A 27,699-nucleotide genomic window follows, 5' to 3' on the forward strand; every position below is an offset into this window, starting at 1 on the left:
CAATTATTTTTTAACAATTTTATGCAACTTAAATTTACAGCCAGAGGGAAGTTATTCTTTTTAACTAATGTCACCCGTTTTTAAACACAGAAGCTACAGATCTGCATTTGCCTTCTTGGAAACAAAGATGCTGAAGGATAACACACCGACGCTCGTATAGTCAAGAGAACAGTCATTTGCCTCGTGTCATTTATCATTACGGGAAGCATAGGAAGTGTAGGAGACCGCCCCAGTACCCACTGCTGCATCCAACTCGCGTTCACACTTGGTTTCATTCAAACACTTTTTTCCCACTGGGATGGAGCTGCTAGAGCGAGTGCGCGGAGCCGACGGGGAACGCACACGCTTCCACGCTGCACACATGGCTGCAAATCTGTGGCGAACGTTTTCTTCTACTATCTGGATATTAACATTAGTTTCAAGTTCGAGAACAAGGATTTATCCGCCAAATGAAGGTAAGCAAGGAGGGACTCGAATCCGTGTTGCTTGTGTGGCACAGTCGGGTCTTTTTTTTCCGCTCTTGCGAGCTGGGAGAGATTCTGCGTGCGCTCAAGGCGCGTCCTAGGATAGCAAAGAACAGGGACAAATCTGCAAACATCTAGAAGAGGAAAAAAAGTTGAATTCTTAGATATCTTTGTAATATTTGTGCAGTCCAGCTGTGAGCTTTTTCTTCCTTGAAATATTTTTCATTTTTCTTCTTCTTTTTTGTTTGTTTCTTTATGTTTGTGGATATGGTCATTGTGGCGAACACTGTACAGCTCGGCGTTTTTGTTATAAACTGTTAAACCGTGGAATTCATAGTTTTTGGTTTGGGGTTTTGTGCATGAATAAAGCTCTGAGCTCTCAAATCAACAGTTTAAAATTCTGTGAAATATATAAATGTATGTGATATTAAATGTACATATATGACTCTGTGCAGTGGAACTAAGATAAAATTTTAAACCTAACAGTGCCAAACCAAGTGACGCCTGCTTTTACTTCCATAACTGTTCACAGCTTAACCATCACTTACTTCTCGTGAGAAGTCTGTCAAATTAATTTTCTCTGCTTAAGAGCAATTTAAAAATATATATATATATTCCAGACTGGTTGTCCTGAATCCACCTGCATGTGTGTGTGTATGCAATTTCAGTGACCCTGCTGGATACCAGGACAGTGCCAGGAGAGCTGAAATGGGCAGCCAGTCCTTCAGAGGGAGGGGTGAGTGGGAGCTGCCTGTTCTTTTTTCTTTTTTTTTTCTTTATGAATACACTGTTTACAACCTGCTCTTGGAAAACGCACTCACACACCCTCTCTCGTTCCTCACACGCGCACATGCACACGCTCGGTCTGGAAACTGTAAATAATCATCCCACAGATTTTGAAATGTGCTGTTGTTCACCAAGCCTAAGTGCTAATATGAGACTGCTGCCATTGCGTTTGGCACAAGTAAAGGCATAAACCAGCTTGGTGGTGGGTGTCATTTTTTAGGAATTTTTACTACCGTGCAGTTGCCAGAATGAATCCTGGAGATATCTGTTTCAGATTTGATCTTCTCTTTGTGTTTTTTTGTCATTGTCGTGATCTGCCATCCATAGTTCTTCCTCTCTTTCTCTCTCTCTCTCTCTTTCTTTGTTGTTCAGTGTCTCTCTTACCTCTTTTGTTGGTTTAAGAGTTAGTGGTGAACTTGACTGTTATTTCTTCACTTGCCATTGCCCTTATACTCTCACATGCTGCTTGATTGACAGGGTCCTGGTCTGCACGCACTGAGCTTTTGATTAGAGGCACTCCCCCCACCTTCCTCACCCCTTAGCTACACACATACATACATACAAAACTCCATTTCTGTATGTTTTTTTTTTTCTTCTCCCTTGACAGCTGCGTAGGCTGACAAAAACTCTGAAGGAGACTAGACACAGAGACATCATACCCCATGTCAGCTTTTATACAGCTGACTTCCTCAACCCGCAAAGACACTACAACAGCGCACAAACGCTCACACTATGTGGGCTTGTGCACACGCTCACACTCACACAGGCCCACATTTTCACACACTGTACATAAAGAAATGCGTGGCTTACCAAAGATCAGTCTCGATTAGATATTCCAGGCCAATAGAAGTGCTGATACATTTTGAGTATTAAATCAATAAAGAATGGGCTTAAAATGTACATAAAACTGTAAAGGCTAACATATTTACTGCACCGCTTGCAAATCACCCAACATATACATAATATTATTATTAGCTGATGGCATATAGGCAATAAGCCCACATTAGACAACGAAATTGACTCTGATGGCATATCGATCAGTCTAAAGACACACACTGACACACAAGCATGCCCTCCTACTTCAAACACACACACACACACATTCTTCTGTCATTCCTCTCTCTTTTTCTCTCTTTGGACACGGTGCATTTAGTGTGTATACAGCTCTCACTAGCAGGGAGAGAGCAGATTATTATTCAGTGGCAATAAAAAGCCAATTTGGACTTGGGAGGCTCAGCGGTCATTTGAAGGGTCACAGTACAAGGCAAATAATCGGCTCTATTGAGATGGATGGCGCGGTGAAGGTTGAGCCTGCTTCACTCGTATGGAAATGTGCCTGAAAAAACCTTGGAGTCGCAACAAATCTGAACCACCGTCCGCTGCAGAATATTGATGCAAGAATGAGCGTTAGCCCGTGAGGCTTCACACAGCAGCGGTGAATCACAGGGTGCACACTGGCATCTGAAAGTTATTTTGTGTATATGATGACTAGAAGTACCTCCCAGTGGACAGGCAACCTAAGTTTTTCACAGTGTGCACTTTTTTGCCGGCCATCGCTGCTTATATGTGTGTGTGTGTGTGTGTGTTTAAAGCGTGTGCCTACGCTGAAGAGTTCAACTTTATGCGACGTATGCAGTCAGTTTCAGTTCACGCCAGCACAGTATGAAAATCAACTTTCAGACACTTTAACATTGCTGCCATCACAGCGGCTATTTAGATGCTTTTGTCAAAATTATATAACAGCCTGCAGCTGCCAGCATGGAAGGGTTTTGAAAACCCTTCTCTGTTGGTGCATTGTGGGAAATTGAACTGGCGTGTCATCTGAAATTTGAGTGCCAGCAGCCTTTTTAAATGACTGCTGCTTGGCAAATGACTCTTTCAGACTATCTTGAATTTGGAGAAGTTTTGGAAACCTGTTCTCCACATGACAGTTACATTTAATTAATATCAAGTCATTCATCAAGGCAACTTTGATGGAACATCTGCTTCAGTTCATTTCCAGTCGCTTCAACGTTGGGCTTCATGATGTTGGCCTGAACTAAATGCATTTATGGAATGTAGTCTAATGCCTGTAGGCAGCAACATATGTCTTACATGCACAATCATTGCTCTAACGCAGTAATACAAATGTGCTTGTTTGAAGTGGGAAGAGGTGAGCATTATGGATGAGAAGAACATCCCCATCAGGACGTACCAGGTGTGCAATGTCCTAGAGCCCAATCAAAACAACTGGCTGAGGACAGACTGGATCCCTCGGTCCGGAGCTCAGCGGGTCTACGTCGAAGTCAAGTTCACCCTGAGAGACTGTAACAGCCTCCCAGGGGTCACCGGCACCTGTAAGGTACGTGAAAGCGTGCTGGTGAATGTATGGCCTGACTGCGGTAAAAAGTTTTAACAAAACAGCAAAGAATTCTGATAAAGGGTCTGACCTTTTTTAATATGTTAACTCTCATGATAATTACTTAATGGACAGACTGCCGCTAATGGACCTTTATTTTATATTACAGCTGCTGTTTATTCAAGCACAAACCCCACTTTGACTCATTATCATATTAAGAGAAAAGATGAGTGCTGGTGCTGACGATAAATAGGTGCCTCGGTCTGTCCCTTTTTTTTAAATTCCCCTTTTGTCTTGTAGGAGACATTCAATCTGTACTACCATGAGTCAAACGAAGACAGAGAGAGCTACATCAAAGAGAGCAGCTTCATTAAGGTGGACACGGTGGCAGCAGACGAAAGCTTCACCCAGGTAACACCGAATAACTGAGTCAGGCTTTGAGTTCCCTCCTCCACTCAGTGTAATTTGCTCCTATGTGGAAAATAAACCCCCCCAAAAGCACTTAGCTGTAATGTTTTTATTTGTTTTACAAGCACTTTTATCTTGGACGTCCGTTTTGCTGTCCCGGGAATGTTGGCAAGGTGCTTTTGCCCAGTCTTTGCTAAAGTGACTTACATTCTAATCTTGCAGGCCGTAAAGCTTATTTCGCCTTAGCAATCAATAAAAGTTATTCTGAATCGGAGCCAAGTGCTGAAGATGTGGAGATCAGCGGCGGTTCAATTGAAACGCCCACTTTAAGTTGAACAAGCAAATTGAATTAATAAGGGGTGACACGGTTTACTGCACTGTTTATTAATGCAATGCTGTTTCCTCTCAATTCAGGTGGATGTTGGAGACCGCATCATGAAACTGAACACAGAGGTGCGAGATGTAAAAGTCACGACCCGGAAGGGCTTCTATCTAGCCTTTCAGGATGTGGGCGCCTGCATTGCTTTGGTTTCTGTCAGAGTTTTCTACAAAACCTGCCCGCTCACCGTTCGTAACCTGGCAACATTTCCCGACACCATTACCGGGGCCGACACATCCTCCTTAGTGGAGGTCCGGGGGTCCTGTGTCAACCAATCGGAAGAAAGAGAGGAACCTAAAATGTACTGTGGTGCTGATGGAGAGTGGTTGGTTCCTATTGGTGGATGTCTCTGTAACCCCGGATATGAGGAGAGGGGAGGTGCGTGTAAAGGTAAGTGGTGCTGGCTACAGCAGAGCTACTTCTCTTTTATGCACTCCTGAATTAATGTGTTGTCACTTTGAAGTTTAGCATCTCTGTGAACAACAATCACATATGTGCTCAGCTTAACAAGCTACTCTGAAAATATTGATATTTGGTTCCTTTCGTTTTTAAAGGGGCACTCGCTAGCTTGGCAAATGTGGTTTGGACAGGACTACATAACAAATTTTATTCTGTTGCAGAAACAGTAGACAGTAGCACTTTTTTAGTGTTTTGTAAGGTATCCAACTGAAATTGCAAATTACACAAAAGAACACAAAAGAAAATTGACACCATTCAAAATCTAATGATATTCAGATTGCAGGTAAGCTGAGAACAGAGAAAAGAGAAAGGATAGGTCATTCTGAAGGTAATAAAATCCATTTATGAACATCTTTAATCAAATTAATGGATTTTCTTTTTCTGGTGTTTCCGCTGGATACTTAGCAACTGCATGGCAAAGTCAAAAAGTAATGTGCACCGTGTAAAAGTGTAATTTTCACTTGATTTTTAGTAAAAATTCAACAACTTTTAAAATCAGTGAGCTTTAGTGGTGCAGTCCTATTACTGGCCTGCTCAGATCAACAGGGTGGCATGCACTGGGAGCATTTATCTGTATGGGCACATGCCCAGCCATCATTTAGAGTGGGTTAAATTAAGACCGATCTTTTTGCAAGTTGAAGTTCTGCTTTGTGTACCGAGCGCTAAGGTCTCCATATGAGGTGTGCTCGCATAACCACAGCCATCTGGACAAAAATGTCTTTCTGTCGCTTACAAATTTGGTCTGAACTTTACTGTAACAAATATGCAAGCTGTTCACACCTTTCACCGACTCACATGTGGCTCGGATGACGTGTAATATTTGGAAGTGACTGTTGTGATAGTGAAGACTGCAAATGTCCGCGCTTATGTGACAAAGTGGGGTGAACGGGGTTCGACAGACTTAGTGGAGACACTTTTACAACATGGCTCGACTCCCTCCATTCATGTTCACTCAAACACACAACACACAAACACAGATGGACAGAGACCAATAGAAGAAGAGCTGTGGTGGACGGGGTGGGGGTGAACGATTCACTGATGTGCTCCCTCGGTTTTATTTATGAAGCGCATCCCAGCAGGCTAATTGTATAACAAACAGACCCATAATTCAAAGAGAAAAGAGGGGACACTGAGAAAGAGAAATATACAGAGATGGACATAAAAAAGAGGGATGCGTTGCCAGTTGGCCAGTTGGTGATTAAGAGAGAAAAAAACATGACTTTTTTTCTTTGCAATGAGAGATGCAGTTGCCAAAATTCTGTATGAATATGAATAGTATGTGTCTCAGATGTTCTCTGAAACCGTCACCCAGCTTAGCTCATTTGTTTCATCTGAAAGGAGGGGGAGGTTTGTGGGGTGGTCCCTGAAGCCTGAAAGATGTTCCTCCTCAACTAGATTTAGGAGAGACCCTTGACTCTGTTGAACCTCCAGCAGATGTGAAGTGCCATCTATCTATCTGCTGCTCTCTTCTTCATCTCCCTACTCTCTCTGCCTGTCAGGTTGTTGGCTGGGCGCAGCTGCCTCAGTGGAAATTCATCAAGGTCTGAATGAACACAGAATGCATCTCGCCAAAACCTCTGACCCGACTGAATTAGACAGACACCTTAACTCTTCTCCTATTTTAAGTTTAAAATTTGCAGAGAGAAACAGAACAGGAGGGCGTAGTGGGATGGAGGGAAGAGAAATAGATTTCAGAAGAGATTAAGATGATCTGTCTCTCAACATGTCACAGACACTAAGAGATTTCTGGATCATGTAGACTCATGTGCCATCTCTGAGTCGGCACAACGCGTTCAGGTGAAGACAAAACCAGGCAAACTAACCTTGACTGGCAATACGTCATTAGAGGCTGTGCTCATTTTGCACTTGAAACACAACCATATGTCTCAGTTTGGAGTCTTCTCTTAGCACTGCAACTTACAGCTGTCATGCTTGTAAGTTAGAGTTGTCATTTAATGCAGTAATGTTAGAACCCTGATGCACGGGCCTAGAGACCTGTCTAAGATCATCTAGCAGCCACCAGTTGGAAGGAAAAATGTATATTCACTATGAAATTGATTGCTAACGCCCAGTTCATGCAGGTCAGCGACCCATTTAAGTACTTTTGCTATTGATAAATGTATATTCTGAAACTGGTTGCTGGCATCAAGTGTTACACAAACCAGAAAAGGAGCCTTCAAAGTGAAATTTGTGCCTTTGTAATTTGTTATTACACTGATAAGGCACAACTTTGCACAAGTTTGCATTGCACTTTTTCCAAGTTTCAGTACAACTTGGAGAGGGAATTGGGTGTATTTGGAAGACAAGTCAGCATCTTCCATGCTAACTACAGCCAAGCGTGGCAATCTGCTATCAACCAAAGCGATCACAAGGAGGTTTTTGGTGCAGCACTCTTTTTGCAACCAACTTCACCTTGCAGCAACCACTCACCCACTTGTCAAGGAATAGAAAATTTGCCACAAACCAACCAGAGATTACCGGGGGTTGTGACCTGTTTCTAGACCTGTGCAGCATTATCTCACGTTGAACATCAGCATCTTAAAAATGTAGCTAGCTACCAAGGATTAGCATTAACAACATTTCTCTTAATGCTTTAAAAGATTTTGATGGTTCATCCCTCCTGCTATACAAGCTCAAGTGACCGTTGATGGGTCACACTCAGGTTTGAGCGTTATCACTAGACAATCCAGGTTCTCGTAGTGCACTACATGTCGGTGTGAGTGCACTGAAATGGCAGCTGTCAGTGTGGAAGTATGAGGTCTGTGACGCAGTAAAAGAAAAATAATTCACACAAGCAAGGATTAGTTTGATTACCTCCTAAATAACTCCCACTTTCTGTTTTTGCATGAGTTTTTAAGGTGTTTATAAAGACACAGCAGAAAAATCTAGTCTTTGATAGTAAAACATCAAACAAGTACATTTAATTATAAATGTAAAATCTATGCTTGTCTGCTGGAAATGTTTCATAGTTATATGTCTACTGCTTCGATGGATTGTTACCCACATTAATATTATCTGCAGGTGCACTTTTGCACTGTTAATGCATTTAAGCTTCAGCGACAGTTGCGGTTAATTTAAACTGAAACAAGTGTAGATTTAAAGGAGTAAAATGTGAGAAGTTCATTTTCAGTGTTGACGCAAAATAATGAGGATGGAAAGGATGAGCGGAGAAGCTCTGGAGAGGAAGAAGGGATTAGATCATGAATGGGGTGAGAGAGGGGTTGAAAGAAGGCCACTGACAGCAGAAGGCATCAATACAGAGCTCCCCCTCCCCTGCTGGGGGTTTGTCACTCGGTGCAAAGGGGGCGAGTAGAGAAACACAAGAGAGAGGGAACTCCCCCTCTTTCTAAACCCTTGGTTAAGACCGAGGTCATGACTGAGCCTTATGAAGACGTCAAAAACTTTGGCTGACAGCCACACACACACACTTGCAGAAAGAGTTGAGTCGCACAGAGCGGGGTCACGACCGAGGTGGATGAAGACGTCAAAAGTTTGACAGCTGCGATCCGTCTGGGAGGATCGGAAACGAGGGAGGAGAGACAACAGAGAGAATGTGAAATGTGAACGGCTGAAGAGGTGGAATGAAAGCGGAGCCTCCTGCTTTTTGTTTCACCGTCTCTCTCTCTGCTGGCCTCCTTTTTCTCTGTCGTCCGAATCTCCTCAATTCTGCTCGGTGCCTGGGAGGGTTGGAATGTTTCTGTGTGCGAGCGTGTTTGCATGTGTGTTCCCTCCGTCCAGAAAGATTTCATGGTTGTGCTTCTTTCCAACGCACCTGCAGTGTCTCGTCAACAGCAGAAAGCAGTTGGACAGAAAGAGGCAGAGGGAGAGACGGCGACACTGAAAGAGAGATGATAGAAAGAGCAAGCGGATGATAGAATGAGTGCGTAATCGCTGTATTCAGTCCCTCTAATTATTGCATCGCATTTCTGGACTCCGGACATGTTGGACTGCTGACTTAGAGTGTGTGTATGTGCGAGTGTGAACAAGTGCACGTGTGTGTGTGTCTGTCTGTCTGTGTACTGTATCTCTGATTTTCTGCCTAACAAAGCCCTCCTTCCAATATACTCACAGTTTGGAGGACTGCCCAGGAATGCCTAGAGAAGAGTGTGATGGGGCAAACAGAGAGGGAGGAGTTTGTGTTTCTGTGTGTGCATGTGTGTTTGTGTATATGTGCACATATGGCAGGTGACGAGGCAAAGACACTGGAATAGCACGAGTGATTGTTTGAAGTGAGCCAAACTCAGGTGGGGGAAATGCTTTGCATTCCTCCATAACAATCAGAGTGCGTGTGTGTGTCTGTCTGCGTGTGTGCTATTGTCTGCCTCTCCCAGGTTGTTCTTAATGTACAGGAGGTTTGCCAGCTTCACCAGGCTGTGTTGTAGCTCCCTGGCATGGGCACAAGCTCCGCTCTCCCTCTCTGTCTTGCTCCTATTATCCCTCCTTTCGCTTCTCCAACTCCTCTCCCCGATCCACAGTCAGGGGGTGGGGGTGGGGGTGTTGCTGCTGCTATGGTGGTGGTGGTGGTGGTGGTGGCAGGGGGTGATGTGTGTCTGATAGGGAGGGGGGGTTATTGTTGCAGAGTCCCTTTCACATGCTAATGTTCAACACTGTTGGCTTTAGGCAGACACACACTCACAAATCCACACACTTCTCACTTCAGACCACCAGTTTATGTGAATATTTAAATTGAGACAAACTTAAAGCTGCAGGCTCGTCTCTCCACTTTTCTGACATTTTAAATGCAATCCAGACTCCATTGACCCTGTAAAATACAAGATAAAATTGGCTACAGGGGAACTTTGATTTTGGAGCCAGGCGGTCCATTCTAGGAAGTCGTACACTTGAAAAAGATAATCCGATCCTATCTTCGGCCTCACCTCCAGTGTTTCCCCCTGCATTTCCTTGGGCGATAATTAAAAAGGGGCATGACCCCTGTGATTAACAGCGTCCCTCCTTCTCGCGTCTATCAATCCGTCAATCCATCCGTCCCTCCATCCATCACGCAGACAGGTGTCAGACCGGAGCAGTGAGGGGTACTTCCTCCATCTCCACCCCTCTGCTGGGAAGAACCAAGGGACGATGACAGCTAACACGGGGTCAAGGAGAATTCACGCAAACGCACACACACCCACCCTCACACACACACACGCATGCATACAGTGTGCCGACGAGGCTCTTAGTTAGATTTGGAATGAGCTGCATTTGCATTTTGGGTAGCAGAAGAATGCATATGCAAATGAAGACAATGCTGATAGTAATCAAAGGGCACCTTCTCCTGCATGTCTCTCCCTTCTCCCTCTCACTTCGCCTCTCCCTCTCTTCATCTCTTTATCTTTCGCTTCTTGTCAGTGTTTTTCTTGTGCTGCCTCTCCCAGTCAACCTTCCCAATCCTTTACACTCTGTCACTTTGTCTCGCTTGTCTCAAGCAGCCGAACAGCTGATTGCTTTGTAATTATCGTCCTGTCTAACAGGCAGAATGTTAATGTGCCCACAGACACACACGCATCTTTTTTTTTTCTCCAAATTTCCACCTTATCAGTAAGAGTGCTTCCCTATCGCCGCCGCTTTACCGGTCAAACCCAGGCTCTCGCGCGGCCTTCGGTAGCGTAGGGTTAATGTCGGGTTAATGACACCCTCATGGGCTCTCATTCCAGGTCACCAAAAACCCACCGTCCTCCTGTAACCGGTGCTAAAGGAGACACAAAAGGCTACAGAGAAAAGAGAGAATAGAGACATAAGAGGGCGCTGAGGGAAGTTTATGGCTTCAAATACTTGCTTGCTTCTTTCTCTCCCCCCTTCAGCGTGTCGTCTTTGTTTGAGAGGAGGATGGAGGATTAGATGGGACAGAAACAAAAAGCAGTGTGCTACCCCCCTGGCAGATTCTTGTTGAGCCTTGTAATCAACCTCTAAGTCCTCCTCAGAGGTTCAGATAATTTTCTCTGTCTTTCTCCATTTAATTCCTTGTCTTTTCTACCCGTGGCTTGCTTACCTACACTGTTGATAAAGGAATGCGGAGAACAGCTGGAGAATGACTGTATTTTTATCTTGCACTTTATTGTCTAAACTGCCACAACACGATGAGTCACTCGCCACATGAAAGCCGTTCTTATCAGCCGTGAGTGTGTTTTATGAATTTACAGGTTTCGACCGAATAGTTTTCAGCTGTGTGTGCTTGTGCGCGGCACCCCTGGTATCGATATGGGGGTATAAAGAATGCCAGCCAACGCTTCAAAGGTTTCTCATGGCTTGATACTGCGAGAGGAGAGCGATGTATGGAGAAGAGTTATCGGAGAAAGACAGATAAGTGGAGGTCGAGGAGGAAGTGCATGGGGAGGGAAGGAGGGAGACTGTGAAATGTGAAAGGGAGGGCAAATGAGTGTGTGAAAGAGCAAATCTGTGGAGGCTCACACACAGATGGGGCAGGATGGTTGGTCTGAGTAGATTACAGAGGAGACTTCCTCCCTCTCATCTACCGATGAGTGTCATAAAGCATACTAACGCACTTAAACACAAACACGCACGCACACACACATCATTCCCAGATTCCTATCCACTCCCACTGGGATGTCTTCATCTCCCCGTGGAAATGTGAAAAGGGCTGGGAAAAAAAAAGCGGAGAACTGGGAAAGACGGTGGGATCGAGGAAGGAGAGTGAATAGGGTGTGATGATGAAAAAAGAAGGTGCTGAAAAAATGATTGCAGTGGAAACAAATAAAGGATTTCCTTCTGAAAGTAAAGAGAGAGAAGAAATTGCTCTAAGCAGCCATGCCTTGCCATCTCTTTTGCTTCACCAGTGGATGTCAAGCAGTATAATTATGCACTCATTTATTGTATTGTTGTTCTGTCAATGCATGAACTCCCTGGTATACAGAGAGAAGATGTATCTCCCTCCACTCTTCCTCTGTCTCTCTCTCAGCCCCTCTCCTTCTCTGTTTCTCCTCTTTCATATATTTAAATGTCAATTATATTTGTGTGGGCTGCCGGCACTGAGGAGTTTTGATGTATTCAGTTCTAGTGTTTCTGGTTTCTGCGTGTGAGTGGGAGCTGATCAGTAAGTGTTCTTTTAGGTGTTCCTTTCTTTGCTCATCAAAGTTAAAGATAAAAGAAGTCAACGTGCCCCTCCCCCCTCGCGCTGGATCTGTTTCTCTCTCCAGATATTTTCTTAGCAGTTGTTTGTCTTCGGATCAAAACGCTGTCCAAGGAAAAACCTACTCCGCTTGTCAGTTTGAATTTTGCAAAGGCTCTCTGAGCATTCAATACAGGCGAAAACAAAGAACTGTATCAAGGGTTAGGACCTTGGAAGTAAATGTTGACAGCACTAATTGCAGCCTGCAGCGGGGTGGACTTTAACTCCTATAATCTCATTAATTATTAATATGTTTTTAAAGATATCTTGCACAACGTTTCATACCAAAAATTATTGGGTGTATAATACATTCAGAATGTTTTTCACTGCCTATAAAGAATTAAAAAATTTCATTTCAAATTTATTAGAATTTATGAATTGAATTGATAAACTGATTTTTAAACTAGATGTGTTTGCCACGTAATAAATGCAGAAAACTGCATAATGCCACCTGTGTGACTGGGCGCACAGTCGGAGCCAACATCAGAGCCAACTGCATAAATCCCAGACAGGTTAGCACTAAAACAACACAATTATTTTCTCCGCTTAGATATACAGCCCTGTGCAAAAGTCTTAAGCACCCTTTATTTCTCTATATTTTGCTAGGTACATGGTAAATACTAAGAGATAGTGCTTTTCTACTCTATCTGCAACCTCTGTTTTACACAACATGCCTCGTTTATACAAATACATTTTTATGCTTAAGTACTTTCCATATAACATTTAGACTCTGATGGATGCATCGGAGAGCAACTTGGGGTTATGTTGCCCAAGTCTGGAGCAGCCAGGGATCGAATAACCAAACTTCTGAATAGTAGATGACCTGCTCTGCCTCTGAAGTTACACCCACCCCATGGTGGCCATGGTGACTGTAGCGCAGGAAGTAGATATGGGAAATAGGTGCCGTGATTTATTTATTTAAAGATACTTGGAAATCGTATATAAGAAAGTTTGTGCAATTCTGACAAGCTTTTACTGCATCGGAAGTGTGTTTGGGGTCATTGTCATACTGAATAATCAGTTTGTTGCCAATCACTTTCAAGATTGTCTTGCTTCAAGGACCAAAATCTGAAATTCTCACTCACTGTTGTGAAACTCTTCTGTACATATCAACAATGATTTGAACCACAATTTTAAATTCGGACCTGTTGCCACTGATTTTCAGTTCAGCCATATCAGTTTTTTTCAGCTAACAGCTCTTTATGAGTCACCTTGTTGGTGAATTCTATGTTATGCCTCTCAAATTGTGATAATGTCTTCATAGATTCAACTAAAGAAATGGGAAAGAACGATGTGTTTTTACATCTAGGTTGCTAGGAACAATGTTCTAATGATAGAATATGAAATTGGTGCTTTGCCAGGTTGTTACTGGTATATCTTTAGACACAAAAACACTGGTTTGTCCTGATGGGGTTTTTTTGCACTTGAATATTTTGTCTAGTGTCAATTATATCGTCAGTTATATCGTTATCGCAAATTTTCAAATGTATATCGTGATAAATATTTTTGGTCATATCGCCTGCTCTACATATCAACAATGATTTGAACCACAATTTTAAATTCGGACCTGCCTTTTATTCTTGAATGATAGGTCAGTGAACAGAAGATTATTTCCCTGAAAATGGTCAGGTAGAAAGACTGGACTGAAAATTGTCTGTTATGTCTAGACACAACACTGGTTTGAAAAGTGTTAAGTGACTTAACAAACAGCTGCCAATGTTGAAATCCAATGTTGAAATCCTGACACATTCAAAAGGCCTGGAGAATAATTCCTCAAGAACACTTTAAAAAATGACTAGAAAGTCTAACACACTAGATTCAAAATACACTTTTGCACAGTACTGTAGGCTGCTGTGCTGTGTGTTCTTTGCTGGCTGTATCATTCTTTTAGAGTCACCTTTGCTAACATCAGACTACATGGACTGGTCCAGACAAGCAGGGCACAACAGTTGATCATTTTACTTTGTATAGTGGATCATAAAGATTTTATTGCGTGTCTACTCTGACCAAGGGTATATACAAATATCTTGTATTTCTGTACTTGGCATTTGACGTTCACTTTTATGCTAATAATCCTAATCTTTCATTAGATATAGCCATGACAGCAATTTTTTCACATGAAGACATCAGACAATGACAGAAGAACAAAGTGGGGATTTCATCTGAAGTTGTCCTTTATTCTTTGTAGCACATAGCAAAAATAGTGAGGTTCAGACATGTTCTCACCTCTGAAAATACTCATTTACAAAGCAAGGGTGGTGCCTCGGTGGAGCGGGCAGGAGGAAGGTGTGATGCATGAGGTCAGCGTTTTTATGTTACGAAGTAGTGGACCAACACAGCAGTGCTCCTGGAGCAATACTAATGCAGTTTTTTGTGCTCTCCAAAAAATACTGTTCATGTTTGAGTCAGTGTGGCCTGTTTTTATCATTGTTTTTTTAATGCAGATGTTTCAAATGGAATCTTTCTTTCTCTGTGTCTCTGCAGCCTGTCCTGCTGGTTTCTACAAGGCCAAGTCTACAGATCCAGGATGTGCCAAGTGTCCTCCACATAGCCACTCACTCAGAGATGGGGCAACTATCTGTGATTGCCATGCTGGATTCTTCCGTGCTGATACTGACCCTCCCTCCATGGCCTGTACCCGTAAGAGTACACACGCAGACACAAACGATACGTGTATGCGTTTGCACAAACAAAAGCAATAAGCACAGCCGTCGTTACCCAAAGTCTATATCTCTACCAAACAGAGGGGCACACAAATGTGTCTGAATGCCACTCCTGTTTCACAATCCCATTCCTTATGACTAAGCCACCATCTACATTCTGTTAGGGAGTGATAACTAAAGACATCGGGAAGTGAATGAATGCTTCTATCCCCTCTCTCTCTCGCTGTGTAACTCTATGAGTAGGTTCTGTGTGACAGACTTGGTGGCCTTGGTTTGTGTCTCTTAAACTTAATTATGCCTATATATACAGCACATGGTTTTCTTGGCCTGGGAAAAGTAAAAACACATACACACAATTTCTCAGGCACACATACAAAAAATAAAGGCCACAGACGAAAACATCAACCCCATCAAAAACATCTCACAGCCGTATGATTTTCAGTCTAATGCCAGATGTCTACATTTTAAGCCGTGCCAGAAGCCCCCGCTCATTCCGTTTACTTCCACATTTTGAATTCGCAGTATATGGTTGATTTCATTTATGCTTATGCCCCCCCTCCCCTCACCCTCTTCTTTCAGAGCCACCATCAGCCCCACAGCAACTCATTTCAGTGGTGAATGAGACCTCAGTGGTCTTGGAATGGACCCCCCCTCATCGTTTGGGAGGAAGAAGTGACACAAGCTACAGTCTGGAGTGTCTCATCTGTCAGACTGGGAGCCACAGCCACACTGGTGGTAGAGCCATTCCTAGGAATCGCAGCATCTCTCAGCCTGAGGCTCAGCACAGTGGGCTGGGAATGCAGTCAGACCAGGGGATTGTGGGACCCGAAGCTTCTCATCTAGGCAGAGGTGTCTTCCAGAGCAGGCCTGGAGATTTTCCCCGGCCTGGCTCTGGCGGCAGCTCCGTCTCCAGCTCTCAACTCTGCGTGCCCTGCGCCTCAGATGTGCTCTTCTCTCCCGGTCAGACGGGCCTCAAGGCCACCAGGGTGGTGGTGAGCGAGCTCAGGGCCCACACGCACTACACCTTCATTGTCCATGCGCGCAATGGGGTTTCCCAGGCCAGTGGTGCAGGGGCAGCACAGAGCGTGTCTGTGAGCGTCACCACCAACCAAGCTGGTGAGAAAGAGAAGTGTTTGTTTGTGATAAATCTGTTTGTCAGATTGTTGACTGTAACACAAAATCTGCTTATAGATGTTGTCCGTAAGTGGGTCAGCACAATACAAGCCGCTACTCAGTGCGTGCGAAGGCCCACGGGGAAGTTAGGTCGCATGAGTAAAGCTCAAAACTGTAGATTGCACAAGCAGATATGCACAAGATAGGCACATGCTCTGCATGTAGGTATACTGCGTGTATCTGTGTGTATTGAAAGTAGCATCTGCTGTAAGCACTTTAAAGCTGTAAAACAATGGCAATTTTTCCACTGGTGATAGGAAGTAAAGGTACATATTGGTTTGCAATGAATGGAAAACATGTGAGAAGCAGAAACATGACGGCCAGTGGGGCTAAACCTCTCTGTATGTGTGGAGTTGTATGTGAGAACGCAAATGTACCACACAATGGGATATTTTAATTTAGCTACTTGCAAGAATGTAGCAGGTAATGATCTGGAGGATTCAGAGTGAGCCAGCGGTCCTGCCTCCTGCCCCTCTGCCTCCTGCATGCTTTACTTAGGAATACTTTGTTTAGCTCCTTACTTAAACAGAGTATCCCGGTAGTGAGATCACATCTAAAAGCAGACTACTACTTTTAATGCCATCCTGGCTTCATTGTCTCACGTTGTTCAGGCTTCATGTGTGAAAACTGGTTAAGTTGTTAATGGAGAAACACACGACAAGGCCTGTGTCGTGCTCTCTTCCAGCCGGAAACTTGTTCTCTTACTATCACTGTCACAGTTGCCATAGTTATTACTCTGTCCTCCTACACCTAACAACAGCTGAATTAATTATAGGGGTGTTTTCAAGAGGATGTCAGAAAGCATTCTGGAAAATGTAAATCACAGACTTAAAAACAAATAGAGAGTGTTGGTTAAGGGGGAAGCGGATACAATAAAAAGTAAATCGCCACACTTAAATAACTGAGCAGAATCGTGTCGACACTCAACAGCGCCGGCGTACCAAAGGGTGGGATTTTCCCTTTTTTTTTGCCCTAAAATGCTTAACCGCAAAACTATTTGAAAAGTCACCCACATTTTATGAAGTGTTTCATTTTAGTTGTGAAGGTGTCAGCTGGTGTGTGGCGTTCCTCGCACATGCTCTCCATTAGTTTTCAGCGTGTGCTTTTATTTATTTCTTTTTTTCATGCTGTTACATCTCAACTGTCATTGCTGTAAGTCTTTATGGTGGCATTTAGAAAGCAGCGCACCTGCCTGGTTCCAGGTGCCCCGGGGAAATAACTTAGCTGCGTGTGCACAGCATGAGAGCGTGCCTGGGATCTGTCAAGCCCAACCTGCACTACCATATGGCTCGATATCGTATGAGCAGCCACAAAGGAGGACAAAGAGAGTTAAAAGGAGGGAAATATGGAGGGATTTAAGGGGAGAGAGAGTGCAGAATGAAGCTTGTCTCTGTGGAATAGGAAGGAACGGGATGTAGGTCAGTTCTCGGGTGCACTGGGTCAATGGGACTGTTGATAAACAGCCATTCTGAGCTGCGTTCAGTGATGCCAAATTATCATACGGTTTACCTTAGAATCAGCATTAGAGCATATTCAGTTTCTCATTCTGCATATATGTTAGAATAATGCTCCTCAAACTTTCTTTAAATAATGCAAACTATTTAAAATATTTCAAGGCCAATATGATGTAAAAGCCAATCAGTGTCAGTGTCAGTTAATAAAAATACAAACGAGTGACTGAGAAACCGTTACATTTTGCATTTACCGATTGCAAAAGTGGTGGAAAACCACCAAAGACAGAGCCGCAGTTTCACTGAACCGAGACTTTCTTGTGGGTTGCACCTCAGATTTAGTAACAAACAGGGACTCGTGCATCACTGAGGATTTTTGTCATTTTCTGTGCCAGAGAGGCAACTGCAGCGATCAAACTCTTTTCCAGGCACAGTCGGTGTCTTTGCTTTGTTTTGATCAGAGTCATTACACAAAGGGAAGCTTAGCACAAATATATGGATCACCTCTTTTTCTGTGGTGTCTGTACTTGTGCTACGCTTGAAACTCCGTACCATTTTCTTGATTGTCGTCTGTCATTAAATATCTGTATGTGGTTTTGTGCTCACAGTAGACGGGATTGCACTTGGTGCTTTTTCCTTCTGTGAGGTATTGCGGCATTTGGATGAAAATAGGAATATGAAAAATAAAATGTAGTTCAGCGAGCTTTTGTTATTGAAATAATTGCGGCTAAAATATGTTTGGCTCATATGTCGTTAAAATACCATTTAGAAAAAAAAATAATACCTCCTGCAGTACTCTGAAGTACCCCTAGGGGTATGAGTACCATTTGAGAAACACTGGGTTAGACTATTGTCTTTGTATTAGTTCTCATCATGTGTCTCTCCTCTCAGCACCCTCTCCAGTGTCGTCTATCCAAGCCACTGATGTCACCAGGCACAGTTTGTCGTTGTCGTGGCAACAGCCGGATCGACCCAACGGGGTCATCCTGGAGTACGAGGTCAAGTTCTATGAAAAGGTGAGCTGCCCGCAGGTTAATTCAGCTCAGGCAGCTGTTTGGAATGTCAATATGCCGGCTCGCTGTTCGCATTGCACTGATGGTGAGGATGGATTTGCATTCAGACACTGAATAGATACCCTTCTTTTTGTCCTGTCTAATCAGGATCAGAGAGAGAGGTCGTACCGCATAATGAGGACCTTCTCTCGGAGTGTCGATGTCACGGGTCTCAACCCCCTCACTGTTTACGTGTTTCATGTGCGTGCTCGCACAGCTGCTGGATATGGAGAGTTCAGCGCTCCCTTCGAATTCTCCACAAATTCAGGTATTCAAACAACGCGTTCAGTAGTGGGAGTTTTAAAAGAAGCAGCTATCACTTTTTGGTTGGTGACTTCTGTGTCCTTCCTCGTTAGATCCCTTCCCTCTGATTGGAGAAGGAGTCAACTCTGCCTTCCTGCTGCTGTCTGTCAGCGGGGTTGGAATTTTACTGCTGATATCTGCAGCTGTCTTCATCATTAGTCGCAGGTATATATACACACACACACAGGCACACACACAGCAACACAGACATACAAACACAAAAGAACCCATCCAGTAGCCATACACACCTATAGACTTGTTAGGCCAGCTAGAAAGTTCTCATCAGTGCAAAGCTGACGTCAACATGAGTGCAGCCTTTCTGTTAACTACTGCTTCTGACCAAACTGCTTCAGCGCACACAAACAACAGCCACAGTTCCCCTGCTATTGTGGGCCTAAATAATGTGTGTGTGTTACCTGAAGCTTTTAAAAGGGATTAAAGTGGAGACAGTGATAATCCCTTTGTCCCTGACTTGTCATTACAGTCTCTTCAGCAACATAGCATGTGTGTCAGCTTCCGCTGGCGTGCACCCTCGCCAGCATGCGCAGATGCCCACACACACACACTCACGCACACACCTGCTCAGACACAAAGGTGTTTTTGACAGTCTCTTTGTTTAATGGAAAACACCTTTTATCTTGCGCTACCTGAGGCGTTGTGCCTCCTCCCTCTCTCGCTTAAATGCTTTGATCTGGTCGTTCTATGCTTTCCTGCAGCCCGTTGCTCTGCCTTCCTCATTGTCACTGCTTTCCGTTGCGGCAAATCCTTGAAAATCCAGCGAAAGGCACAGCCCTGCTAGAAGAGAAAGCACACAAAGTTAAAAGCAGTGTGACACACATGGCCTTTTGTCAGGTCAAATGACTAAAAATCACAGCACAAAAGACCCAGTGAATGAAAAAGATGGCTACGGGCTCACTTATCTTCATTGTCTGTCCCTCATTTATGTGTCATCAGGAGGAGCAAGTACAGTAAAACAAAGCAGGACTCGGAGGAAGAGAAACATCTTAACCCAGGTACTGCATATGTGCACTTAAGGTCTCGTGGATGCTGTTTCTCCGACTATTCCTTCAGATCCACCTGCACATCTTATACGCATACCAACAAAAGATATTTACATAACATATGCAGTTATACAACAATTTCTCACCCTCCTCTGCATCCCTCCTTCTCCTCCTTCATCTCGTCTCCTCTCCCGCATCTCCTACCGTTGCAGGAGTGAAAATCTATGTGGACCCGTTCACCTATGAAGACCCTGATCAGGCCATCCACGAGTTTGCCAAAGAGATTGATGTCAGCAGTATTCACATTGAGAAGGTTATTGGCATGGGTAAGCCTGGCATCGGTGCTCGCGCACGCTCACAAACCCACACACACATGCTTACTTGGCGCTGACGCTGCTGTTTTTGCTATCTCTGTGTGTGTGTAGGAGAGTTTGGGGAGGTGTGCAGCGGTCGGCTGCGTGTGCAGGGGAAGAGGGAGATCTACGTGGCCATCAAGAGTCTGAAGGCAGGATACTCTGACAAACAGAGGCGGGACTTCCTGTCTGAGGCATCCATCATGGGACAGTTTGACCACCCGAACATCATCAGGCTGGAGGGTGTTGTCACGAGATGTGAGTAGTGCTCAGGCTAGAACTCAGTGTGGGGACTTTGCCTGATATTTATAAAACTCTTTACCTCTTCAGGTAAACCGTTGATGATCATCACAGAATATATGGAAAATGGATCTCTGGATGCATTTCTTCGGGTATGGGCGCTTTTATTATGCGTATAGTAGTATTTAAAAAATGTGGTGAAAAAGATTTAAATCACAGATGAAATGCAGTCATTCATGACTGTACAGCTAGCTGTGGGTGTCTGTGTTAACTTGCCTTCCTGTCTCTGCAATTGTAACATTTCAGAAACATGACGGCCAGTTCACAGTGATCCAGCTGGTCGGCATGCTGCGCGGCATCGCCTCAGGTATGAAGTACCTGTCAGACATGAACTACGTGCACAGAGACCTGGCAGCTCGAAACATCCTGGTGAACAGCAACCTGGTGTGTAAGGTGTCCGATTTTGGCCTGAGCCGAGTTCTGGAGGACGACCCAGAGGCCGCCTACACTACAAGGGTAAGACACACTGTTATTTTCCTCATGTTAAGACAATGCTTTGCTTTTAATGATTGCAAATTCATTATTCTTTATCACTTACATATTTCCAGGCTATATATATGTGCTATCACATCTTCAGTTCACACATTTGTTGTTAAAGGCGGCCAAAGAGCTGTAGAATTCGTCAAATGAATAGACGCCGCTGAAAAGGGGGAAGCTTAGAGCAATAAACATTAGCAGTGAGGAGGTTTTTTCGCCCCCGACTGATTAAATGAAATCATAAAAAACATAAATTATTCAATTAACCAGTGTGATTTTTACTGCTGTTTTAGGAGGCCACTGGGACTTATCTTTCTCCTGGGGGGAAAATCCCCATCAGATGGACTGCTCCAGAAGCTATAGCCTACAGGAAGTTCACCACAGCCAGCGATGTGTGGAGTTATGGTATCGTTATGTGGGAGGTGGTTTCATATGGAGAGAGACCCTACTGGGACATGAACAACCAAGATGTGAGTAATTTTAATATTATCGAATCCATGCGATGCTTTGCAGAAAAAAAGAAAAAGAATGCTGTAATTCTTGATATGTGTGAATTATCTTGAAAGTAAAAACAATGGCTTATATGATGTAACACAAAGCTGTGTTTTTGGACATGTGATGAGCTCTGAAGCTAAAATGACATATCCACATATACTACAGCTTCTGAGCCACAAGCATTAACATTAATTAGAATTTTCACAAACAAGTTGTGAGCTGTGACTTTCTCTAAAGTCACATTAAACTTTTGCTAATGTTCACACAGGAAATGGGGCTTCAATTAACCCCGTCTACATAACACACCCCACTTCTTTTGCATATTTCAGACAAAAATAAACTGTCCTCTGTGTACTTCTCTCTGAGCTGTGTCTTTGACCTCTGTGCTGTTTGTAAAATGTGCAAAATTTTAGTTTGAGATCCTCGGGTTAGTTGAAAGCAATCAAAGGACGTTTTATTGAAGATAAATATTAAGACTTATATGCATTGGCTGCTTAGAGTCATTCCTCAGCCAAGCCAGGCAGTAAATGTGTTTTTAGGACTCTGCACCAGCGACAGACGCAGCTGGAGGCACTATGTTTTCTGCTTTTCCATCCATCATTAGTCTCTCTCTTACTTGTTAACATGATATCTCATGAATGCCTTCAGGGGAATTTTTTTCAAGCCTGGCACAAACGTTCAAAGGTGAAGGTCACTATGGCGGGAGAGGATTTCATTACATATGTTTACTTGGATTTAAGGGCGGGCTGATTCGATTAGACTGATTTTCTGGATAAACGTCACTGTGACCTCATAGAACAAGCTTTTTGGACATAGCTCAAGAATTCATACGCTAATTACACTGAAGAGGGTAAAGAGATGAAGTGATTAAATTATATATCATCATGTGCTGCAAATGTGCTTTCGGTGTTGTAAGCCGGTAATAGAAGGGGAAATGGTTGTAAAATATAACTTGATCCGTTCGAGGAGATATACAGAGTCGGCTGTACTTTGTAAACTTTTATCGACATATGAAGAAAAATCGTGTTACAGAGTTCATTTGGAGTAGCTGAAATAACTAAGGTGACGTGTGGACATGTTTGCAATGTGATGGATTTCATCTGCAGCACTGTTTGGATATTTAGTTGATTTTTATTTTGTCCAAGTATTAAAAGGGGAAATTAGCACAAGCAGAGGTGAACTATGCACTTTATTAGCTTATTTTTTGTAGTGCATAGATTTATATTATAAACTTACTTCACTAACAGAAACAAGTGAACTTTGTTTTTTTTCTTCATGAATATCCCGGCTATACTTTTCATACCAAGACAGGTTTTGACTGAGTGTGTTGCAGACATGTGCTGCTTGATATCTGCACTGCACACAGGAAAATGCAGAGCTGCACACATCTGCAGGAAATTAAAATCAATCGCAGTTAGTGGTGAGACGACTTTGGGAACCGCTTGGAAAACAACAAGCGAGTAATAAATCTTCAGGGAGAAGAATTTGCTTTGCTATTCGTGAAGTTTAAACGGTAGTCGCACGATTTTCATCATTTCCTTACAAAAACCACAGATTTATTTAAAAGTCTAAAAAAAAAGTGTTTTCTGACAGTAAGTATACACCACAGCATTTTTTTTTAGCTAAGTGACTGTACAAGTTTTAGATGGGTTGCCATAATATTTTACCCAGATATTTGTGGTTCACAGAGAATGAATCATAATGATATTTGTCATCGTTTTTTTTCTGGAGCTGCAGAAAAGCACGAGCGGGTCAAAGTTTGTAACTAAATGTTTGAAAGCTATCATCCAAATTTAAGATGATGAACATGGCGAACATTACACATTGTCATTAGGTAGATTAGTGTAGCGCCCATTCAGGGAGAGTGTAACCCGGGTTATTTGGCTAGAATTTACATGACAGGCTGTTACCATAAAAGCTAACAGATAAGCAACTAATGTTACTGCTTTGAGAGGAAGGACAATTAGTAAATGGATGTTTTATGCTTCTTAAAAAGCAACACATGAACTGTGTTTTGCATGAGGATAATTACCAATGCTAACCAAGTCAGCTGCTAAGTAATCAGGAAAGCTCATCTTATAGCTTCAAATGGCCATTTAAACATACACAGGTGCAGTTTCACGTTTTCTTGTGTTTGGTCTGCGTTTAACAATTTTCACATGTGACCAAATTTTTGGAACATCTTGGGTTTTGGGTTTTCTGATAACAATGTGAAACCTTTTTTAGGTGATCAAAGCAATAGAAGAGGGCTACCGACTGCCTGCGCCCATGGACTGCCCTGTGGTGCTGCACCAGCTCATGTTGGACTGTTGGGAGAGGGATCGAGCAGAGAGACCCACATTCAGCCAGATCCTCAACATGTTGGATAAACTCATACGCAACCCTGGGACTTTGCGCCGGACAGGAGGGGAAAGGTACTTACAGTGCATGAAAGCAAAGACAGAAATTTCCACAAGCAAAGTAGCAATTACATGCACATCCACACATATCCACATTCATACTGTACTCACACCCACTCCCACATCTTTATGATTTTTTTTTTCTTCAGTTATGATTTCACACTCCTATTTCAGTCCCTTGCCACCACCAACCTGCTGTTTTTTTCTGCACATATAGACCCACAGGCACAATACTGGAGTCAGGGGTGGGTTCGGAGGTGTGTGTGTCGGTCATACCAGAGATGTGTGTGCCTGAGTGGTCGCTGTGTGAGTGGCTGCAGTCCATTGGGTTGGAGAGGTACAGAGACACCCTTGCAGCAGCGGGTTACACCAGCCTTGACAGTCTTCTGGCTCTCACACACCAGTAAGTGTACCTTCATGTGAAAATGGATTGAAATAGGAGCCACTCTGGCATTAAAAATGTCTTAAAAATGGAATCTGTGATTTTTTTTTAAGCATTGAGCATAATCGAGTTAAAACTAGCAACAGAAACCCACTCGTATTTCTGAATCAAAATTCAGTGTCATGAAAAGCTGAAACAGGGTGTAAGAAATTTATTTATTCTGTATAATCGCAGCTTTCATTCTGTCCTGTAATATTTAACGCTTTAATGATTTCAATGCTTATTAACTGAAAAACATCAGTGATGATCCATCTTAGTCTTTTTAAAGTACCTTCAGTTTGTAAGCCTTGTTCAGTTTAACCAGAAACATAATTAGGGGGGAAAAGTGAGTGATAAAAGCTACTCACGACTATAACATTACATCATTTAAAAAGCTAGTGTCACCTCATAATCTTACAAATGCTTCTTTTTGTGTTAATTGGGTGTTCTCATTAGCAGCGAGTTTAGCTCACACGCACTCTTAATGGCATTAAAACAAACCTGTTTTGCATTTGTAGACTGTATATAAAAGAAGGATGCAACCTTCTGTGATGAACGGTGATGAGACAAACCCAGCGTGAGGCACAGAGGCAGGGGAGGTAAAAAGCAAAAGAGCCTTTGTTGGCAGAGAGTCTAAAAGGTAAAAACTAAGCGTAAAACTAGAACCGAGCAGAAACAGCTGAGATTATAAAAATGCGTCGTGACGGGGAAGAAGACAATGACTATAAATACGCTGTGAGCTAATTACACAGCAAGACACAGGAGGGAGCAGGATAGAGGTGGAAATAATGAATCCCAGGTGAAACAAAGCAGGAATAAATAGAGAATCACAAAGATGGAAACAAAAGAGATAAAAACTAACCTTCAGTGTTAACTAGGGATTAACCAAACAACAAATAATACTGATAAAAGTAGAAAGACAACGATACACAGAAGGCATGAGTTAGTAGGAAGAGAGAAGGGAGAGGGAGATGCTGGGGGGATTATAAAGGTAATAAATGAACTCAAGAACCAGAACACAAAATCAAAACAACCCAAAACCAAAGGAAGTTAAAAACTAAAAAAGTCACAAACTTCTCAAAACCATGGGACTGAGACACATCCATCCATCCATCGTCCTCTGCTTCTTCACTTCAGGTTTAGCTCTGAAATGCTGGATTCTTTCTAATAGTCAGCAGCGTTCAATCACTCCAGTTGCAAAAAAGCAAAGGTCCAAGTCTTTTTTCTAGATTTACAAACCTGTAAACTGAACCACTAGTACGAAGACTTTTTTTTAACAAAGAGTGATGTTTATTTTGTAAATTTTAGTCCCATTTAAATTTAAAAGGCAGAAATGTTTTGTACGTGGCTACACTCCAACTGAGAAATCATTGACCAGCCCGTTCTCACTCCCGAGGTATAATATAGTGACGATTTGTCAAGTCCCGAGGCGTTCCTGAGGAACGTGAAAGGTGACCTTCTGGGTTCTTATGCTACGCGCCGAGGTTATGGATGACATCCAGTAGAATGACGCTCCCGCGGTAATACACTTTCCAGCCATGTATTCCAGCCCTAACTCTAACCTTTATCCCTAACTTTAACCAAAGCGATTTAAGTAAAACGAACATATATGTGTAGATTCATTCCAAAAGGTTCTCATGTTTCCTCATTTTTCTGACCTCGTAATAAAAGTTCGTATTGGGTGGCAGGAAGCGCATTAAACTGACAATTTGTCACCTAGCGTAAAATGTTACGCTTTGGAAGTGAGAACGTGTTGCATTGACATGTAAGCATACAGTGTCCTCGACTTCTAAGCCACACCCACTCCTCACTCATCATGTCTGCTTTTTTTTTTTTTTTTTAAAGCAAGTTGGCGATCATTTTAATATATCAAGCCCTGAAGATGGGAACCCACAGACCAATTCACATTAGACATCACATTAGCTGCAGTGGCCATCTTTTATATACAGTCTTTGTTTTATTAGCGTGTGGTTTCTTGATTACGTTGCTTCGTTTTGCTGCTTTACTCTTTTAGTGCTGGGAGACAATGGTGTTTGCGGTGCAAAGGCATGAAGTATATTAAGCAACATAAACTCTTCATATTATGGCTGTAGTTTAATTGATAGACCGCTGGCCTGTTATTACCCAGTGATTTAAATGCATAGTTGAGCAGATGCGAAACCCTAAATATCTCCAAATGTTTGTGTGTGGTGAAAGTCAAAGTGTCGGTCAATTTAGAATAAGTAGGCTCGTGATCAAAAGAAAATAACAGCCAGCCTTATCCCTTAAATACTGCATATTGTGCCTTTGTGTGTCTGAACATTTATCTCTGTCTGTGCACCCACAGGGAGATGGACAGACTTGGAATAATCACACCGTCACATCAGGACATACTAATTGCTAGTGTGCAGCAAGAAATATTCTCTCAAATGCAACACATGCAGCACACTATGGTTCCAGTCTGAGCTGGCGAACGGATACAAACCTGTTTCATTTACCTCATCTGTGCACTTTAGAGGGACTTTTCACCAGTGGAAATACAAAGGAGCGGCGTAAAGTAGAAACGCAAAGCGAGACGGAAGAAAGGAAGAGAGAAAAGCAGCACTTTTTGTGAACTTCCATCCTGTGGAGTTTTCTATAAACCGTGATCTGGACGTGGTCGCCGATAGCGTTGAGCTACCGGCAGCTTAGACTGAAGCCTCATCCTCTTATCCAGTTTCACTTCTTCTCCTCTTTTCTCATCTGTTTTCTGAAGGCTGACATGTGCATAAGCAGAATGGCTTCCAACCTAGTTTGTCCCTTTGGCTGCTTTTGTGCTCGACTTGAACAAAATGTATTTTGTTTGCTCGTGTGTCTGTGTTTGTGCGTGTGTTTGTGCGGCGTGCGTAGCGTGAGTGCATCCTACATCAAATCTCCCTCGTCAAGATGTCAGCTATCATTGAATAACCTTAATATGCAACGTTAAAGAGGGAGCGGGAGAAGCCGGAAAGAATGTATCATTACGAGCTCTTACTAGTTTCATACAGGAGGATGATGCTAACCAATTGTATGATTTCGCTTGTGTTTTTCTTTTTTTATATTCATGTTTTTATTTTAAACTGTATGAACTTTTGATTCTGTTGAAGTAGACATTTAGATTAGGATGTTGTCCATCGGTGTCCGTGTACTTGTCACTTGTTTGATGCTAAGAAATAGATACATGAAACAGTTTGTTTATTTATGAGCTTTTTTTTTTTAAATCTAGTTTGTGCATAGTAAAATAGAAACACTGAGAAATGTTGTAATGAGTGCCATATTGCATTGCAATAAATGCCAAACCATCAGTGTATGTAGGCTTTTAATTGTGTTTGAACAGAAGTTTGGAACTGTAAGATATTTAAAGTCCACTGTAATGCACTCTCCGGGCTCTTTATGTTTATAATTTCTCCGTTTTGGCAGGAGAAAGTGTCCTCTGTGAAAGTCGAGACTTAGTCAGAGGTGCCTGTAACAAGGAAAACAACTCCAGAAGAACACCCAGCTGAAAGTCTGCTGGTGTTATCGCACACAGTGTTGCGTTTGAGTGGGTACGAAAGAGAAAAGAGACACAGAAGAAGAGAAAAGAAGGAGACAGAGTGGGAGAAAGGAAAAGCTGTGAGGAGAAAACAAACTTAAATTAAAAGAAGAGAAAATTAA

The 27,699-nt window shown here is 42.8% G+C and overlaps 1 protein-coding gene across 1 annotated transcript; it reads left to right on the forward strand.

The window, feature by feature from the left end:
• Positions 1 to 31: 31 nt before the first annotated feature.
• On the forward strand, positions 32 to 27,699 carry LOC116332047 (ephrin type-A receptor 4-A-like). Its single transcript, XM_039601632.1, has 19 exons — positions 32 to 455; positions 1,133 to 1,200; positions 3,394 to 3,591; positions 3,889 to 3,999; positions 4,411 to 4,765; positions 14,445 to 14,600; positions 15,203 to 15,739; positions 18,139 to 18,263; positions 18,408 to 18,567; positions 18,656 to 18,767; positions 19,557 to 19,615; positions 19,816 to 19,929; positions 20,029 to 20,214; positions 20,287 to 20,348; positions 20,503 to 20,712; positions 21,027 to 21,203; positions 23,455 to 23,642; positions 23,845 to 24,030; positions 26,375 to 27,699. Exons 1-19 carry the CDS (start codon positions 299 to 301, stop codon positions 26,490 to 26,492), a joined length of 3,279 nt encoding a protein of 1,092 aa, XP_039457566.1. The 5' UTR covers positions 32 to 298; the 3' UTR covers positions 26,493 to 27,699.

Source organism: Oreochromis aureus, linkage group 18, assembly GCF_013358895.1.
Source record: "Oreochromis aureus strain Israel breed Guangdong linkage group 18, ZZ_aureus, whole genome shotgun sequence".
NCBI lineage: Eukaryota > Metazoa > Chordata > Actinopteri > Cichliformes > Cichlidae > Oreochromis > Oreochromis aureus.

What these genes read in the sequence shown, in the direction of transcription:
- LOC116332047 (XM_039601632.1), top strand. Translation starts at nt 299, where the DNA reads ATGGAGCTGCTAGAGCGAGTGCGCGGAGCCGACGGGGAACGCACACGC. An exon ending in AGGCCGCCTACACTACAAGG is followed by an intron (nt 20,713 to 21,026) that starts GTAAGACACACT and finishes CTGCTGTTTTAG; the next exon opens with GAGGCCACTGGGACTTATCT. An exon ending in GGGACATGAACAACCAAGAT is followed by an intron (nt 21,204 to 23,454) that starts GTGAGTAATTTT and finishes AACCTTTTTTAG; the next exon opens with GTGATCAAAGCAATAGAAGA.